Source organism: Colletotrichum navitas, assembly GCF_030913465.1.
Source record: "Colletotrichum navitas strain CBS 125086 chromosome Unknown LY79scaffold_300, whole genome shotgun sequence".
Classification (NCBI taxonomy): domain Eukaryota; kingdom Fungi; phylum Ascomycota; class Sordariomycetes; order Glomerellales; family Glomerellaceae; genus Colletotrichum; species Colletotrichum navitas.
Genome location: NW_026850846.1, coordinates 1 through 20,131, shown reverse-complemented (window position 1 = coordinate 20,131; position 20,131 = coordinate 1). Strand labels below are relative to the sequence as shown.

At 40.5% G+C, this 20,131-nt stretch overlaps 3 protein-coding genes across 3 annotated transcripts; all 3 read left to right on the top strand.

The window, feature by feature from the left end:
* Positions 1-10,843: 10,843 nt before the first annotated feature.
* Positions 10,844-11,089, top strand: LY79DRAFT_498566 (uncharacterized protein; the record flags this gene model as incomplete). Its single annotated transcript, XM_060553351.1, has 1 exon — positions 10,844-11,089. A coding segment is annotated over one exon (246 nt), but the record flags the coding sequence as incomplete, so codon positions are not given.
* Positions 11,090-14,342: 3,253 nt separating this feature from the next.
* Positions 14,343-14,990, top strand: LY79DRAFT_675520 (uncharacterized protein; the record flags this gene model as incomplete). Its single annotated transcript, XM_060564452.1, has 1 exon — positions 14,343-14,990. One exon carries the CDS (start codon positions 14,343-14,345, stop codon positions 14,988-14,990), a length of 648 nt encoding a protein of 215 aa, XP_060406662.1.
* Positions 14,991-19,244: 4,254 nt separating this feature from the next.
* On the top strand, positions 19,245-19,478 carry LY79DRAFT_531409 (uncharacterized protein; the record flags this gene model as incomplete). The annotated part of the gene is made up of 1 exon (XM_060556255.1): positions 19,245-19,478. A coding segment is annotated over one exon (234 nt), but the record flags the coding sequence as incomplete, so codon positions are not given.
* Between the last annotated feature and the right edge of the window lie 653 nt (positions 19,479-20,131).

Sequence of the window (20,131 nt, the reverse complement as noted above, 5' to 3'; positions counted from 1 at the left end):
TACTATATTATATGTTATTATTATTACTAATAGGTTATTTATTACTATTACTTACTTCTTAGAGATAACTTATATTATAACTTTTATAATTAAGAAAAAAGTAGTTAAAGATAGCTAGTAAAGCTTATATAAAGTAAGTACTTTTATACTAGTTAAATAAGAATTACTACTTTTCTTTAGTATACTTAGTTAACTAATAACTAGGCTTACTATAAATAAAGTACTTCTTAGTTAATTTATTACTATATTAGTTTTTACTATAGTAGTTACTTTATAAAGAACCTTATATTTACTATAGATTAGTATAATTATTATAGCTACTATTATACTTATAGTTAACTTAAAATTACTTATCCTTTATAGTAGATTTATCTATAAGGTATTATATAAGTAGCTTATAGTAAAGTAAAGTATTTACTACTTTATTATATAGTTATATATAGAGGCTATAGAATATAGCTAGTAAGTTAAAGAAAGCTATAGTGTACTTAGGTATACTATAGTAATAGGTAATAAAGCACTTATAATAATCTTTATTCTTAGGTAGGCTATTATAAGTAGTTACCTTAACTAGCTTAGTAACCCTTTTAATAAGTAACTTAAGAATCTTAAGCTTATTCTTACTATAGTTTTTATAGGTAATTAAGTTAAATAATATATAGTAAAGCTTAGTAATATAGGCTAAGTATACCTTATTACCTTTAAATTATTCTTTAAGCTTTATTATTAGAGTATTAAAATTACCTACTTATTAGTAGAGAGTAAAAGTATAATACTCTTGTAGTTTACCTTAAAGTATTACTTAAATTACTACTCTATAGTGGTTTTATATTATATTTACCTAGACATAAAGGTTATAGAATAATAGTAATTTTAAGTTAATAGTCTTATACTAGCTACTAGTGTACTTTATAGCCTAATTATTAAAGTATATCTTTATAAGGTTACTTATTTACTTTAGTGTTAGCTTTAATATTACTATTTATTAGAATACTAATACTAATAATTATATAACACCTAGTTAGTTAACTATAAATAGTTTATAATTTAAGGTTAAAGGGCATAGACTAGTTATTTAGCCCTTGGTTATGTTAAGAGGGGATTATACCTTTTAGTTAGCCAGAATAACTCAAGTTATACTTAAGCAGTATATAACTGCTTTGTACAACAATAGTAGAGTAGACCTGTTTAGTTACCTAACAAGAAGTTAATTTACCCCTACGTTTTACTAAGTATATATATATAAAGCCTATTTAACACTATTAATATTACTATAGTTAATAAAAGCTTCTATAGTAGTATAGTAGTTATTATATATAGGCTATTAATTTTAGCTATTATATAGAGTTTTAGTGTTAATAAAGGCAGTAGTAAAGTAAACGTTAAGTTATTATAGGAGGTTTAATAAGTAATTACTAGTAATAGGTATACTTTAGCTAGTTTTTTACTATATAGGATTATATTATAACCTTAGATATTCTTAATAAAGTTAAGGTCTTTAAGGTATAGTTTAAAGTTATATAATAATCTTTTAATAATAGTAATTATTTTATTAGTTTAGTAGGCACCTTTCTCTTATTAAAAGGTATTAAATATATATTAGGTAATTAATAAGTGTTTACTATAGTTAACTTATATACTATAATTAATAAAAAAGTTATATAGGCTTATAAGGACCTTCTAGTTAATTACCTTAAAGTTATTTATAGACTATTTACTAAAATCCTTATAAGTATAGTAAAGTAATTTACTACTAATATAGTTATAATACTTATAACTACTAATATAAAATATAGTAATAGTTTTAAGTATAAGAGCTTATTACTCCCTTATAAGATTAATTAATAACTTCTTAATATAGTCTTTTCCTTATTACTATAGGAGAATATACTATATAAGGTTAATAAGTATAGTAAATATATTATTAATTACTACTACTTACTACCTTATATTAGGTAGTATATTATACTTACTATAAACCTTTTCTTGTTACCTTATAGGTAATAAGGCAGTAGCTTATAACCTTTGCTTACTTATAAGCTTATTATACTTACTTATCTTAGCTTAGGTTTTTTACTTATAGGTGTAGTATTATTTACTATTACCCTTTATTAGCCTAATAACCTCTTAAATATAGGCGTTTCTTCTAGTAGACTAGAAGGCGTATATATTTATTAGAGAGATTACTACTAATAGTATAGATAGTTAAAGAAAAATATACTCTTATAGGTAAATAACTTAAAGAAAAATAATAGGCTATTATATTAGCTACTTATTAACCTTATTAGTTAGTAAAAAAAGGGGAAATAATAGGCTATTATATTAGTAACTTATTAATACTATTAGTTAGTAAAAGGAGTATATATATAAAAAAAGAAGTTAGTAAGCTAAAAAGCTTATAATAAATAAAATATAGTAAATAATTACTAGTTAGCTATAGGTATATAAAGTAAAGGGTTTTTTATAGTTAAGAATACTTCTCTAAAGGTAATAAAGCTTATATAATAGATATAAATTAACAAGGTTTCTACTAGTTAAAGGGACTAGTTATAGATCTATTAATTAACCTATTATAATAGGTAATTAGTATAAACTATTATAGTAAAGGTATTTATAGAGGCGTTTTTTAGTACTTGCCTACTCTAGGTATATAAATAATTAACTAGTAATAATTACCTTTTCTTATAGTCCTTGCTAATCTATAGTTTATATAGTAAAGTTAACTTATATAGTTAATAGTAAAGTTAACTACTAATTAGTGTTAGTAACACTAAAGAATAAGTTAATATAGTTAACTATATATATTAGTAGTAATTAATAAATAATAGAGGTAACTATAGTTCTTTATTATATATAAAGAAAAAAAGGATAATTATTATAGGTTAATTAGTTAAATAACTAACTTATTACCTATAAATCCTTAGAGAATCTATAGCTAAATATTTAAGGATTTACTAGTAATAAGTTATTAAGGTTAACCTAATAACTCTAATATTTATCTATAATAGTTAATATTATAATAACTATTAACTAGGTTATTAATATATTAGCTATAAGTAGCTTAGTTAGTAGATATAAAGAAGTTTTTAGTGTTAATATCTTTAAGAGGGTAGTTAAGGTTAAAAGCTAAGACTTTAGTAAGGTCTTATTCTTTATCTTCTATAAAGATACTATAGTAGTTAGCTAGTAGGACTTTTATAAAGGTAAAGGTCTTAGTGCTAAAAGTAGTAAGACTACTAGTGCTTATAGATTAGGCTATCTTTAATAAAGAAAAAAGAGGTTAATTAGTAGGTATATTATTAGCTAGTGTATAATAGTGTTATAGATAAAGTTTAAGGGTACCTATTAGTTAAGGCTTAATAGTATAAAGGAGATATTATCTTTTATCTCTAGAGAATAGAAGAGAGATCTTAGAATAGTGTTATAGTAGTAATAACTAAGGTTAAATTACTTATAACTATATTACCTAGAATAAAGATTCTAAAATAGAGAGGAAAAGAAAACTATAGTAGGGCCTTCCTCTATAGCTTTACCTTTAAATCCCTCTGTAAACCTTTTCCTAGTTATATAACCTCTAGTAGTCTATGCCTAGCCTTAGTAGTCTCTATAGCTTATTAGCTAGAACTAGTATAGCTATTATAGCCTATAGTCCTAGTTACCTTATAATAATATATATTAGTAATAATATAATTAGGGGTATAATATAAGCTAGGCTTATAACTATTATAATATACTTATTCTATTATAGAATATTATAAGAAAATAGCTTAACTATTTATACTTTAGACTACTTATTAAAGTATATTAATATATATATTAGGAAAGTAGATTAAGGTAATAGATCTAGATTAATAGATGTTCTAGTACTAGTTAGATCTACCTAAAAGGCTATATAATACTATAAAGGTATTATAATATATAATAAGTAGGCTTAGATCTCTTAGAGAAAATAATAACCTAAGAGTATATAAGAAGATATATCTTTTATATAAAGATATATCTTATAAAAGTCAGAGTATAAGATAAAAGAGGTAGATATAAAGATATAAGAATATATATATAAAGAGAGTATAATTATTAGTCTTATTATTTTATTACTAACTATTTTATTTTACTTACTTAGAGAGAGAATAAGATAAAGTATAAATAAGAAGAAATCTAGCCCTTATATAGATATGTCTAGCTTACTAGAATATTCTATACTTATATAAGCTACTTAGAAATTAACCTTAAATTATATAACTTATTAACCTTAGTTAAATAACCTTAACTTAAAGTAATAACCTTGTTAAAGAGGTAAGGTTAAAAAGAGGTTTATTAGATATTCTAGTTCTTTCTCTTATCTTCTAGTAATTACGTAATTAGATATACTTATATACTTAATATATATATTAATCTAGTAAGTTAGTAAATTATATATATATATATCTTATATATATATAACCTCTATAATAGAGAAAATATAAGATAGAGAAGTATTAAGAGTATAAAAGATACTCTTAGTTCTTATACTTTTAACACTTAGATATAGTAATATTATTATAGAGTTAAAGGTAAAGAAAGGCCTTAAGCTACTGAAGTAACTTAAGTACTACTATAAGCGCTAAACTGTTTCTCCTTTTTCTTTTTTTCTTTAGGTTCTTTCTTTAGTTATTAGGTCTAAGAGTTAGTTAGACCTTTTACTTAAGGTTAAGGTAATAGGTCTAAGGGGATAATTATAATAAGGTTAAGTAGTATAGTCCTAGGAATTATATAGTAGTTAATCTAAAGGATAAATTAATAAGAAGGCTACCTACTTATTAAAAAAGGGATTTATAGACCTAAGAAGAGGTTAAGAAAAGAATAATTACTTATATATACTTCTTCTTTTTAGTTACTATTAGTAGCCTTAATACTTTATACTATAATATACTACTAGTTATTACTATACTTTTATTTACTTAGTAGAATTTACTTTTTTTATAATTACTTTATTAATCTATACTTTTATTTTAAGATATTTATAGATTAGGTCTAAGAATTATTAGACCTATCTATTAATATATCTATTATTATTATTAGATGTTGTTATAGTATAGGTAGTTTTCCTATGTTTTACTATTCTTTTCTTCCTTTGTTAAGTAGCCTAGATGTCTTGCCCTTTCTTAATATATAGTTACTACTATAAACAAAAGTATACTAAAGTAGTCTACTATATAAGGTAGTAAGTAAGTATATATACTTATATTAATATAATAAGTATAAGGCTAATATAGCTAATAACTAAAAATCTATTATATAACTATAAATATTAGCTATTAGGGACTTAGTAATAGACTACTAATAGACTAGTAGAGCCTTTAATTAAACTAAGAAAGCTATTAATTAATAATACTATAATACTAAGGCCTTTAATTAACTAGAGAAGCTACTACTATATAACACTAGTAATACTACTTAATAATAGTAATACCTTTAATTAACTAAAGAAGCTACCTTTTTAGTAAAGCTACTTTAAGAGTAAAAGGGTTTAAAAACACCTAATCTTACTAATAAGTAGATAACTACTAAAGTATAAATAAAGGTTAATTAATAACACCTAAATAAATCCTACTACTATAGATAAAGGTTAATAATACTTAACTAAGTAAATAATTTACTAACTATATAGTAAAAAAGAGGTTAATAAAACCTTAATAAATTAATAACACCTAAAAGGACTATAATAGCCTTAAGGACTAAGGCTATAAAAGAGAAAGATAATTATAAGAATATTAGTCCCCTAGGTTAATAGGCAAGATGCTAAGGATTGATTTAGGTAATTAGTTAGTAAGCCTTTAGTAATACCTTAGGTATTATATAGATATAAGAACAGCCTAGCTAGAACACCTAGTTAGAAGGCTTAGTTAAATTCTAATAATATAACTACCTTTATCTTTTTCTTTAATTAAGGCCTATAGCTAATTACTATATAGAAATATATAACTTACTAAAACATATAACTTAATATATATATATATATATATATATATATATATATATATATTATAGTAGTTTAAGGATTATTTATAATTATATAGTTAGTAAGAAAATATATACAAGAGGTAGTACTTAATATATATATATAAATATTTATCATATACTATATAGAGATTAGAAGATACTAAAAAAGGATAAAGAAAAGTCCTAGATAAGAATTAAGTGTATATACTTATTCTAAGTTAAAATACTTTTACTACTTTAAGTAGTTTATATAACATTAGATCTAATATCCTAGATAAAGCCTAGGAGCTTATATATAACTAGGGCAAAAGGACTTATATAGTATACCATACACTAATAGTAGTAGTATAAATATAAGAGAAATAAAAGTACTATATTTTATAAAAGGCTAATATACAAAGGTAAACCTGAGAGAATATAAAATAAAGCTAGCTCAAGGTCTATAAAGTAAATAAAAGCCTATTATAATATTAAAATAGCTTCTTTACTAGTAGATAAATAGAGATAGTAATAGTTATTATTCTTTATCTTCTATAGAAAGAGGAAATACAATAAGAAAAGAAGGCATAGGAAAAGCAAAGGTAGTTTAAGGACTATTCTTTTGTATATAGCTATAACGCTAAGGGAGTACTAAGTAACAAGAATATTTATTATATCCTGCTATAAAAGTTAGAAAATTAACATAGGAAACACTATATGCCTTAAGACCTAGAGTAGTGCCTATAAGTATAACCTAGAGGCAGCGCCTCTTAAATTGAGCACTATTAAGCTTGGTAGCCAGATCCTTATAGCCCCTGAAGTTGGTCTAGGGAGCCATTTTCACTGCCGAGCATCGGGTTTTAAGACACAGAGAGGGGCTCTCTGAGATGGTATTGCTGACAATGGGAGCACGGAGCGTAATTGCTAAGAATAATTGAAGGATTGAAAAAGTTGAGTGACTAATATGTGAAAAGAGAAATAGGCGGAGGATTACGACGACAACGACGAGGAGAAATTGAAAGAGAAGGAAAGAGGTAAGAAGTTGAGAATGAAGAGACGTTTGAGCAGAGGCATGCTGAGAACATGGAGGGTGAGGGACAGTATGGGCCGAAATAAAATGAGTTTAGGCGGAATGGGATAAGTAGACCTTGCCTAATGCGATTTGAGGTCAGCCATATGTTCCTTTCTTGCCCGGTCGGCCTAATCGTCTTAAGGGCCCAGGATTCAGGACCAAACGTAAGAGACCACTTTACTTTGCTGTTTATAATGCCTTGAATTTATATTTCGTTCCATTCTTTTTTATCTTTTCCTACACAGTTTCGCCAAGTTAGAAAGTTCAGCGCTGGTTTGTCTCAGTGTTGACCGCTTCTGTTCTTGACGTAGACGTGTCTAATGTCTTGTCGCAGAGTTCTTGGCATTACTCCATGTCAAAAGCCTAGCTAAGTTATTAGGCATCTAGAGAAGAAGGTTCTTTGGTAAGTATTAATCTAGCTCTGTTAACTTGTTCTTTAGCTTTGTCTAAGTCGTCTAGCCCGTCAATCTCTTTGTTTAGTAGGATACATAGATATAGGGTAAGTAGGCAACTTAAGGTAAGATAAGTAAAAACATAGAGAGATTGAGTTGAAACAGGCTGGACATAGGTGGGACGGAAAGGGGCAGGTGGAATATAGTATAATAAATAGAAGAAATTTCCAAATAAAGAGGACTGACTACTAGTACTTGCAGGACTACTAACAGGCTTAGCACCTATATACGCTTGTTTTCAAGAGCATCTAGGACTATAGAAAGAAGAGTCTATGCCTTCATGGATAGCTGACTTCCAGTCCCCGTGGCTAAGCATTATAATTACGACCAGACAACTATGTTAGAAACGAGCTCCACATTTTGTCACATGAAGGGCTTAAGTTGAATGTATATTCCTTTGTCTATATAATTTATATAATAGATTATAACAAAGGGATTTAGATTCTTTATATGTTAATAGCTATATTCTACGTAGAGAATCTCAACTGAAGGAAAACAATGCTTGACTGAGCAGTAATTATTGTTGAAATTGGTTTTGAGAACGAACAGTGGTGAATAGTGCTTGAAACAAAATTTGACGGCAATAGATTAATCCTAGCCTTGATGCTGGACAGTCAAATATAGTGGCGCAGTATCAGAGATGTAGATAATTGTGGTATTGCTCTTGTAAGCGTCGCGTGACTAATCTAGAAAACTTACTCTGGATATAAGTAGCTATAATTTCCCTAAGCCTTGCTTTCTCTTTCCAGTTCTCAGTTTCAAACGTTTAGGTGTACAACTCCTTCTCCCATCTTTCAACTTCTATTCTTTCATCATTTGCCATCACTTCCCAGATATAGATATCTGGAAAGACGAACAATACGCCACAAGCATCAATCAGATTCAGCTTTTATATTAGCCATAAGAGATATATCTCAACTGTTACAACTCATCTACGCTTAGCTAGGTGGTATTAAACAAGTATTAGCTTTAATATATAATAATTATTATAATAGTTTAAAAATAGGGATATTCTAGATATAAGGGGATAGATATTGTATTTCATCGTTTATGGAGATAAGAGTTTATGTACCACGCAATAAGCCACGCCCTCGCTGCAAGACATATTTTAGGTCTTGCAGTCTCGCAGCCCTATAATTCCTGCTGCAAGGTCTTGCACCACTCTTCCTTGCGGCTGTAAGCAAAAGTTCGACCTACAACAGCACACAATATCGCACTTTACCTCATGACCGCCTTGCCTGCTGATCCAAGGAGCAGCCGGGGAGCAGGGCTTTCCAAGTGCCATTGCTTGGATCGACAGGCCTTAGGTCACATGTGCATCTTTGAGTGATACACTGGTATGGTCGTTGCACTCGATCGAGCAAGCCCAAAACCCAAATTGGAAGAGATCGTCCAAGGTGGCACACCTACCTACACCATCTCCATCAGGCCTTCAGATTCCACCAAGGCATCAATGTCCCCTCTTTATCTCCTGTTCCCTCTTCCGTCCTAACGTCACTACATTACGGCTAGTCTTTTACTCACAGAACAACGAAACTGCTGCTACTAAATGTTAATATTAATCAGCTCTAGCTTAAGCTCCTTGGCTGGTCTTGGGTTTGGCGACCGCGACTTGCTATCCCCCTCCTTGACAGCTTCGCGCTAACGGCACCATAGTGGTAACTACGTAGTAACGCAGTCAAGTAGATCGTGATGCCAGGTGGATATGCCGAAAGGAGTTGCAGGGCTGTATGCCTGCATTACCCAAAATGTGCAGCCGCAAGGAATATTCAATGGAGTTGCAAGTGCTGATTTCTTTTTCGTAGGTCAAGCTCTTTTGCAGGTCAAACTTCTTTTCAGTATACATCCTGAGAAGCAGACTCTGTAGATATATGTCACGATAACCTCATGTTTCCGCACTCCACAACTGCGTTGTCATGTGCCATATCACGTGGCGTTTCACATTCGTTACCGTCTTTGTTGCACTTCACTTTCAGCAGTTTTACTTTTATTGAAATAAGCCTTTTAGAGCTGAATTCCTCTATGCCCTGCTGTGTGCTCTAACTCATGACAATATAGGTATCCTGACTCGGATTTTACCGCCTCATAAAGTGAGCCAACTACTAACATAAACTATGTATGCAGTAGACTTTAGTCTTGACCCAAGGAGACTCGTTGTGTCACGCGCAGAAACATTTCTGCCAACACACGCGGCTCCAAAATGCTTGAGCTTCAAGCAAAGTCTCTAAAGGGGTGGTGGCCAAGGGCTTGGGAATCACAAATACGCGATTGCGTCGTGCCGTGTTGCGTCATGTCGCGTCAGTCCCGCCATTGCTCTGCTCCAGGGGATTGGGGGGGTAGTGCGTTTCAGTAGGGATGGGCCGCTACCTAAGCGAGACGTTACTGCCGCCTCTCGCCCCAACCCCGGCAGTCGCTCGCACTCGGGATGATGACGCGTGACAAGCTGCGCCCAAGGTGCCTGACAAGAGTTCGAAAGAAGCCAAGCGTCATCTTTGCATCGCACCTCGGACTACAAGTAGTACCTAGTCTAGACAGCCACCAGTTATGACAAAAGGAGAGGTTGAAATAGGCTTTGGAACTTTGGCCGATCTCAAGGTCGACCTTTGTGGAATTACAGGGTAAGCGACAGGTGAAGCAACCAATGTCCAGCAACTTTGGATCCATATCAAGTAATCAAGAGGAAATAAATGAATGACTCGTGTGCACAGATAGGTACCTGCCAAGGTAGATATCCAACTGTAGGTACGGAGTACTCTCCACACGGCTCCTGCCATTCAAATAAGAAGTAGGAATATATGCATCCAACGAGGAGATTTACCCCGCTATTTACGCGCCTGCGCTGCACCTCGGGCAATAGATAGATGCTCCTCTTGTACAAATCATTCACCTCCTTGCCCCCGTCAACACCGTCAGTCAAAGAAAGCAGTCCATTGCAGTCATGTAAGTCTCTTTCTCGGCTTCCTCCTCTGAGACGTCAGTCTATCCGGTCAGCGACAAACGCACCCATCCAGGCTAAGCTCGCCCTGCTATTTTTCCGGATCCCGTTGGCCATCTTGGTCGCGACTATCTGTTTCGAGCTGGCGGTCGGTCCACCACACCACCGCTCTAGTCACCTCTGATCACCACTTCTTCACGTGCTACCTCGCCATCCAGATCTTCAATGAAGCCCGGAGTTCTGCTATCGCACCGTGCTTTGTCCTTGTGTCGCCTACAGCAGGGGTCCGATCCGCAATCGAATCCAGCAGCTCAGCAAGGTACTAATGTCCTCGTTACCTCCCTTTGCCACCTGTACTATAGGCTGCTAATCCTTACTTTCTTTATAGAGCAGCAGGAGGGCAATATCAAGTACATACTTTTCTCAGCCACCTTCCCTAAGCCTCTTCGCAACCTTGCCAAGGAGCATCTCTCTTCCTCCAGTGTTCGCATCAACATTAGCCGCATTAGCAGCACCTATGCTAATATTATGCAGAGAGTCTTCAAGGCATCTCCCTTCAATAAGAAGACAGCTCTCAAGGAGCACATCAATTTGCTGCCTGCTTGCCGCATGATAATTTTCGTCAACAGCAAGCGTATGGCTAATAAACTCAATGACTTCTTATACAACATAGGTAGGTCTTCCCTGTACATCAGGTAATTAAGCTAACCGCGAAGCTAGACAGAGCCCAACCATCCTGCAGACGGATTCACTACCTTCCCTATCCATCGTCAAAACAGACCCCAACTCCGCGGACCTCAACCTCAACCTCAACGACAAAGGACCCGTCAATATACAGCCCCTCTATCTCTATTTGATGCTTGACAGCCTCTCCTCCAGAGTTTCTATCCATCTGCGTCATAATAGCTCCATTCTCCAACAGCCATAGCCATCACCATGACCACGAAAACAACCAAGGCCACCACCCTACTTCACATCCCTCTTTAGTCATGCACAAGCATGGCTGTGGCCTGACTCCCAATCATCTCCATTCTAGACTCATCGCTCGCAGCAAGCCTGACCCCAGGCCGATTGTCGCGAAAGAATCGGCAAGGGGCAGGCCCGCGAAGGCACGCGCTTCAACAGCGGTCCCCCATCGATAATAGCACCCAGAGCAGCGACTTCATCAAGACCCCAGACCCGATGAACCGCAAGTATGCAGCGCTTGTGGCTTTACTACAAACCGCCAAACACGAACCCGAATATCAAGGCCCATCGGTCCTGTCACTCCCATCGCAGCTGCCGCGCCAGTCCGACTCCTACTCCTTCCATTGCCTCTCTGGCCGTCTCACCCACTCCTATGGCAATGATGTCTGCGCCAAACTTCTAGACTACAATGTCGGCGCTCACCAATAGGAGTATCTCTTGCCGACTACAGGCCTCTGTTTCATTCCATCTCTGTCCTCGGCTGAACAATCTTCGTCATTGAGTGCCCAAGGCACAATGTATTCCCCGCGGGGAGTGCATCCATCGCGATGGCATTGAGCATGGCACATGGCATGCATGCATGTCTGTAGTTTGTCTGTCCCCCCAACAAGCACCAAACCGAACATCATCATTGACTTCTTTGGACTTCATCTAGGTCGACCACAGCTTTACTGTAACCCGTGTGGGAACTGAATCGCAAATCAAGTTGAGCCACCAACCATCACCAGTATTCGTGTCCCTTTGCTCCTTACGACTCTGCCGACATAGATGGTACCATCTACGCCCTTCAAAAGACCAACCCAGCATGACGCCTGTTCGTCGTCGACATCGTCCGACACATACCCAACACAATCGCCGCACAACGTAACGCCAAGGCCGATTATTCCACCGGCTCGCAATCAAGTCTCGATTCATCCATCTCTCGCAGTCTCTCACCCTCGCTCGACCGCCCCACCTCGAGAAGCGGATCGAGATTTGACTCAGGGGATGAGGGACCCAGAAGAAGCCTACCGAGATGGAGCAGCTGTGCGTCGAGGTTGGCCGGCTCGCCAACGAGAAACGGGGACTGGAGAAGAAGCAGACTGGAGCAGCCACCTAGCTAGATACCTACCTTCCGCCTTACGTAACAGGAAGACGTATCAACCAGACCTCCGTTTCCATATCTTCCCTTCTCTGCTATTCCGCCACCCGCATCATCCCACTTTGAGCCTCAACATCCTCATCCCGTCGTGGCCATCTCTTTGAACCCTATTCTCCCAACAGATGTGAGTATAACTTCTGTTCCTGCACAATAACCGTCGCCCACGACCCTTGACCCTCTCCCCACGTATGTGTGCTTCTTTGCCAACGAGGGCCATTCCTCCCCCAAACGCCCCCAATTTGGAAGACGATTAGACCAGAAGCCTAGAATACGCATAACCAACGGGCCCCATCTTGTTGCGATGCCTTCATGCCATCACGGATCCTCGTTCGAGATTTCTCCGGGACCGGGCCATCTAACATGTAGAGAATCAAGCCATTTTCCCGTGTCATTTCCCACCCAAAAGTCATATCTAGCCGGCACAGTGGAAGACAGAGTTAACGAACTGCAGACAAACCGCCCGATTTCGTAATATCTTTGACCCCTGACTCCATGATCAATACCAAGCAAGTCCGGGACGGCTGACTGCCCTGGTAGTGACATTGGAAATCGACGCGATGCTGCGTTGACAGAGGAATTTCGTCAGCAGAGCCAAATCGACAGGGTACAAGAGGTCCAAACCAAACCTTACCTGCTTGCCCGCGCACACCTTCCCCTTCGTCGTCGGGCTTACTGACGAATGGTCGGAACCGCTTTTGACTCACGCTCCTAAACCTGGCGGAACCTCCCCTGCGCGGCGACTGTCAACTTCTTGCCCTAGGTAGGGTCGTCCCTAAGAGTGTGTGTCAAGGTCGTCGTCGCGTTGGTTGATTGTGATAAGCCAATAGGTTGAATTCGACTGTGGCAGTATCAGCTGCTGATTGGGTTGTTTTCTTGGTGGGCCCAGCCTTTTGATCTGGTACTACCTGTCAACACGTCAAGGAACTCGTCTTCTTTTTTTCTCCTTTGTTCACTTTCCCTCCTCTTCCTCTTCTTCTCTCCATCCATCCATCTCCTGCGACAGCAATGACGCCCCTCAGTCAGTGCCTGCGTACATAAATTCTCGGATCTAGCTGTTACCAAACAGCGACAAGAGGAGCTGTGGGCCGGACTTGAACAGACTTACGCCGCCTCGTCGCCGCTGCCTCTTACCAGGAGCTTCAAGGTCTGGGTCTATGAAGCACTCAGCAACCAAACAATTGACACGTATTGTGTCCCGAGGCAAAGAGAGATTGTCAACAGGAAGAACGAAATTAAAGACAATATTGTGTATTGATTGAACGGTGTTGCCCGCATCTTCGGCACCACACCTGCTATCTTGGTCGACCTTTCTGGCAGCGAGGCCATTAGGCTTCGGAACTCTCTCGAGTACCTCGGGGCTTTCAAAATCAAATGGCCTGCGACAACCTTTCTTGAGGTCTTTTCCGCATTTGAGACCGAGAAACGGCCTAAAGAAAACATAAGCCAAGCCAAGCTACTTAAGCATGTCATTCTGAGCAGTGCGTCCCCAACCTCCTCATTCATTCAATTCCTCATACTAATCCCGCCGACCACTCTAACGCGAAACCTATAGTGCAACCGACCGCTGTATCGAATCGTCAAACACGCAATAGGGCGCGAAATTCTCAATCTTTGCCTTCAGCCGAACCCGATTCACCACTACCCGGCCCTGGAAGATCTGAAGCCACTGAAGAAACAGACGTCGCAGAATCTATACCCGTCGATCCGTTATTGACCGGACATCCATCTTCTATTACACATCAAACCAGCTTGCCCGAAGACCCATGAGAAGCAGACTCGCAGCACCAATACTTCAGACATCAGAACGCCGCGCCCATGCCTCCCGGCACAGCCGGGCCGTACCGAAACTGCCCTGTACAAGATTCAACCATTGTCTCAGGCCCGCCGCCCAGTCGCCTCTTTGATACATCTATTGGCGATTTCAACGGCGCGAGCACCAGCGGCCTTGCTCTGACAATTTTCGACACGTTTCTTGAAAGCGTCAACCCATCCACTCCACCCAAAGGAAAAGACACGGTTGACGCGGGTGCAGCCACAGAGAATATGGCCCCGCACCAACTTACCACACACTTGCACAACAAGCGGCTGTATTCAGGCGAGAGAGATGCTACACCAACTCCCAAAAGACGCCGCCAAGATTCTGCCACCGCCTGGCCCCTGCTGATACGCCCTGCCTGCACCCCACCGCTGCGTGTTACGCTTGAGGCTCTCGCAGAGAGTTGGCAAAGGCTTGACAAAGACTGGCTCGACGATCAGATTGTGAACCTCTTCATAAGCCGCCTTGCCTTGCCTTCCATCGGCACCGTCGACAGACTCGTCCTCGGGTCTCGCACACGGAACAAGCCCATGCTCGAGCGGCTGATCCCCCTCCGCAAAAAAGAGACACTACTAATGCCTTTCCACTCACCACAGCACTGGACGCTGTTCCGCTTCGTCAATCAGACACAAACGCTCAAAGAATAGGTTTCCTTCGGCGTACAAGTCCAAGGCAGCATGTCACCTCCACCGCGACCCTCACAGCCCTCGCCCGATCCTCTCACACTTCAACGCCATCTCCATACTGCCCCGCGCCGCCTTCAAGTCCAGCCATCCTGCAATTCGTGCCTGCGTGCGGCTGCTCTGTCCGTTGTCTGTACACCGTCATCTCCTTTCCTGTACGGCGGACACAGAAGATAAGAAACGGCTTCAACAGCACAACGACAGGCATAGGGCCCAGCATCTCGACTACGACAACATCAACAACGACGAGCTCGGAGGCAATATGACGCAAAAAAAAAAAAAAACACCGCCCCGTGAAACTTGCTTTCCGGAGCTTTCCCCTCGTTATGGTCCATCTCCGGGCTGACGATAAAACGGCTGGTAAAACGCGATTGGAAATTGTTACCACCTCGCTGACACAGATGGGTCTCCAGGTTATCGTTTCTACTCAAACCCTTCGGACCTCTCAACCCGCTCCAGATGTAGTCAAGCCGCCATTAACCAGATTCATCACGCAAGTATCCAGATGTTCTGTCTAGTACCATCATGTTCTTACAAGAAAAACATAAAGGTTGGCAAAACCGGGCCTCACGAGGGGCTGTTGAGAGGCAGCTAAGATACAGACAAATACACTGCGCTTCTCTCCGGCATTCCTTGTCCCCAGTTCTACTTTCGTCTCACCTACTTTCTGTTTTCCCCTTTTGCAAGCGCATACTCAACTAGAAAACAAGTACAGCAACAGCACATCCCAGAGGCTATCGGACATACGTATTCCCTTCTGTAGGCACTCCCATGATTCGATCTAGCCTCGCCCTTCATTATTTACGTTGCCATGCTCCAACTTGGCGATAAAGAGCAAGGAGACCTTCGTCGCTAACCCAATCATGTTGCCAGTCCCTGCTTTATGCCCCGTCAGCCTCAGCCTCAACGCTAACTTCAACAGGATCTTCAATAACATCCTCTTGTTGTTAGGATCAGACAAGAAGCACGACTTCCTGAGAGACGTGGTAGCCCTTGTGGACCCTTAGATCGGGGCGGCTTGGTGATTGTGTTCTACCTACAGCGAATACGACCACAAGGACAAGAGAAAGAAGGCAGACTTGTTGACCGCGTTGTTGCCGGGTACGTCGATGTCGTCGTCGTCGGAGGACTTTTTGGGTCCAAGGTCATATGGCTTTATTAGAACGCCGCAATGAAAGGATGGCTGGCTTTTTGTACGACATTGTCAAGAGGTAGACCTCTAGAGCCCCAGTGACGCTCAAGAACGGGACAACCGGATTCCTGTTTCAAACTACCATCCTGGTCACCAACTACCTGCCCTTTAGTGACAAGGCGTCGATCAGCAACAGCATCAGCAGGAGGCTCGCCATATACCCCATGGACAAGTCAATATCGGGAAATCCGGCTGTCCCCATGCACGACGATCTCACAGCGATTAAATTCGTTAATATGGCCACCGCCGTTTACAAGTTGGACAGCATGTGCCAGCCAGCCAACCCACTGAACCGAGAACGAACTATATGTCTCGAGGAACATGAGAAATAGGAAGAAAGACGTGATCTATTTGTAAATTATACTTAAGAAGGCGTACACACTCAAGGGGAACACGATCACGACATCCGGCATGTCGGTCCAGTCGCCGTTGACCAGCGCCAACAGCGGTAAGAACTCCTCAGCCGCTGTGGTGAACGCGATGATCAACAACACCCAAATGAGAACAGAGCTACACAGGGAATGACGAAGGTTAAGAAACAAGTAACCATGCACGAGAACACCACCCTGCACAAGTCCGCTCAGACCATTGTCCAATAGCCCGAAGATCCGTCCCGTGCGAGAAGAGAGAGAACTGCATCGCTGGCTTCAAAATTGAATCCAGCACTCATGAGCTGAAGTGGACGAAGAATATCGACAAGATTGCGTACGCTTTTTCTCATAAGCTAGATACGATCGTGGTGATGGTCACTAGGCGCTCGATCCCCAAGAGGTAGGGAGGGAGGAAATCACAAAGGACGCCTTCTTGGACGCAATCCCCATCAACAAGTATCAGATAGTTATAGATAACTCCTAGGGCAACCACAAGATTAGAATAGCAAGGTTGGTTGCACTCCAATATCGTCATGAAGTCCAAGAATATTAACTGAGTCTTGGATCAGTAGACCTCGGCCGCCATCATCGTCAAGGATGTCCCGCCCGCGATTTTGAACAGGCTCCCCAGGTTGACCTACGGCGGCTTGGGCAACACAAAGGAGCGTATGGTCCCAAAGATATGTACTTAGGGCCATTGGTGGAGACATTGAAGAGCAAGTACAAGTGGCTCGACGGGAACGTCTTCACAAAGCTTGGGTACTATTGCTCAACACGTCCTAATGCGTGATCTCGACTGCAACGAGATCGTGAGGAACAGCAATCAGCACGAGTTTAGCGACAAGCTGCGCAATGCGTTCAATGTAAAGGCCGTCGACTACAAGAGCCCGCCACAAACCGCCGCCATGGCCTTCGAGGTGACAGACGACATGATGATGACCGCCGAGGTCCTGGGCAACATATCGATGCAGAGCAACTCCGTCCACAGCATCTTCAGCGTCATGAACAGCGACAAAGAGGCGAAGGAAGGGGAATCGTACGACTTGAGCGTGTTCTAAGAACTCTCCTGCAAGATCTTCATGTCCTTGTCCACGGCTGCTTGGTGCACTCGATGAAGTCCGACAAAACCTCCGTTTGCAGCAGTCGGGGACTACTAGATTGATTGACAGCGGCATGGCCATGACGGTCGTTTCCAGGGTCAAGAGCATGGTGGAGAGGAGGAGGGTCCAAGTGCAGCACCAAGAGCAACATCGGCAAGTTGTATCGCGCGGAGATGACGTTGAATTTGATCAATATCTTTGAAACCCGTCGCTGTTCCGAATCTATACGCAAAGATCTCGAGGGCCTATATCGCCATATCAAGAACATGCCCTATCAAAGTCATCGGCATCGGCATCGACCCCTCCAGGAACGGGATCCTGCCGACTTTGTGTCTGCGCTAACCTACTCTTCCTCGTTGTTCCATGAAAGACGACAAGTCTGTGTCTACGAGGGAGCAAGTGGGCAAGAACTCGATGCCGAACCCGGACCAGTGCACCAACGAGTTCGGTAACATGCTCGGACGCTCCTCCATCTCCTCGGAAAACGTCGTCATATTCATGGACGCGTGTCCGGTTTTGGTGGCGGACTAATCAAAGAAAGGCTACACCATGCCGTTGTTCTCCCAGTGGTTGTCCGAAATGGTCACGATATTATCAATAGGCAAGACGCCCAACGAGTCCATAAGCAACGCCATCAGATCCCCCGTCTCCATGAATGATCACATGAGGTTGACCAAGTGCAAGAACCCCGCCATGACCTCGAGGTTAACATCTTGAAGACGAAGGTAGACCACGTGGCCACAAACGATATCGCCAAGGCGGAACGATTCCTCTCAAAGTACGCCAATTCAATAGACATCGTGTATGAGATAGTGAAGTACTACTGGTACAATTACCCCTGGAAGGTGCTGAAGGAGGTCTTGGGCATGAGCGTGCCAAGAGAGATCGCGTTGCTGCTTGCGTGTCACGAACCACGAGAACTCGGAGATTGCTTCGTGAAGCGCATGTCCAGCAGGAGTCAGGCGACTGTTGCTTCTCAATACAAACGAAGCCTTCAGGAAGCAAGAAGCGTCATCTATCAGGAAGGAAGCAAGAAAGCATGCCTTCAGTTTCCAATATTAAAGCACCGATGATAGAAGCAGCTTCAGCGCCAGGAGTTCCACGGTTGCTTCTTCCCTTAATTCTTCCATTAAAAACACCGTCCATGCATCCAACCTCTCGACAACAACACGTATCCAAGTCATTTCATTTTCGCCCAAGATGCCTACGATTACCGACGGAAGACATTTGTCTCTCAACAAGAAGACAACGAGGCAACTTCGCAAGACGTTACTAAGGTTAGGCATCCGTCCAGCCGCTTCTCCCCAGAAGGCAAAGAAATTAGTCAAGTCGGACACTGTGCCGTAACAACAAACTATAGCATCAACGGACGATCAATCCAAATCTATTCAAGGCCTTTCTTCAATCTCCCTGAAAGATAACACACCCAGGTCGCCCGCTGTGAGTGTCTCCGGTCTTGTTTATAGATTTGCCTTTGCCACAAGGTGACTCATGGAGATTGATACAGGAAGCCTCAGCCGGTCCCCGTCACAAAACCGAGGAGAAACTCCCATACATCCCGTCCTTCACCGACTATGTCAGCCCTCTGGCCTCCGACTTCGATCCGAAGAAGCTCACCGTCGCCAAGCTCCGCAACATCCTCCTCATGAACGACGTCAAGTACGGCGCGGCCGCCAAGAAAGCAGACCTCATTGGTCTTTTCCGCGCCGAGATCTCCCCGAAAGCCGCCGCCACCCTTAAGGCCATGGCAGACGTCCGGCCAACAGCCAACAGGATTGTAGACGCTTGACAAGGTTCAGTAGTCGTGCGGGATGAACTACGCTGCGTGAGCATGAGAACAGGGATTTCGCCATGTATACCTAGCCGAGTCTTATGGTTGCAACCTGCATGCGTATTAAAGAAGAGCCTTGTATATATACTCTTGCTGTGTCTGTTTGGTTTTTAGAGGGAGCCTGTTGCGGTAGCAGCTGGCAGAAACAATGGGAAACTAAACTATCATTATTATCTCATCTTGCTGTGATACCCTACCAGGGACTGCCTTGAGTTCGTACCTTTTTTAATCACTTGTTTCTTTCTTCCCTTACTCTATCTGGTTCTCATCGAGGTCGCGTTTCATTGGCGTCAGAAGCAGGCGGGGTATGACGATATGGCTGTTATCTAGGCTGGATCTGTGTCAAGGGAGCAGGTAGGCTGGGAAGGTTTGTTTCTATTAAGCTGTGTCAGACAGTACTAGGTAGTAGAAACAGGGAGTATCTTCATATAAGATAAGGAGTTACCTAGAACTGAAACTTGGACAGGTGACTAGGAGACGCACAGGCTGGTGGGAGGCAGCTTAGCTACATGTGGCGTGGTGCTTAAATCAACCTACACTTGGGTTAATTGGAGCCATAGGTGACTAGTTATTCTTTCTTGAACCTAAGTGCAGGTGTGGACTGCTGAGGT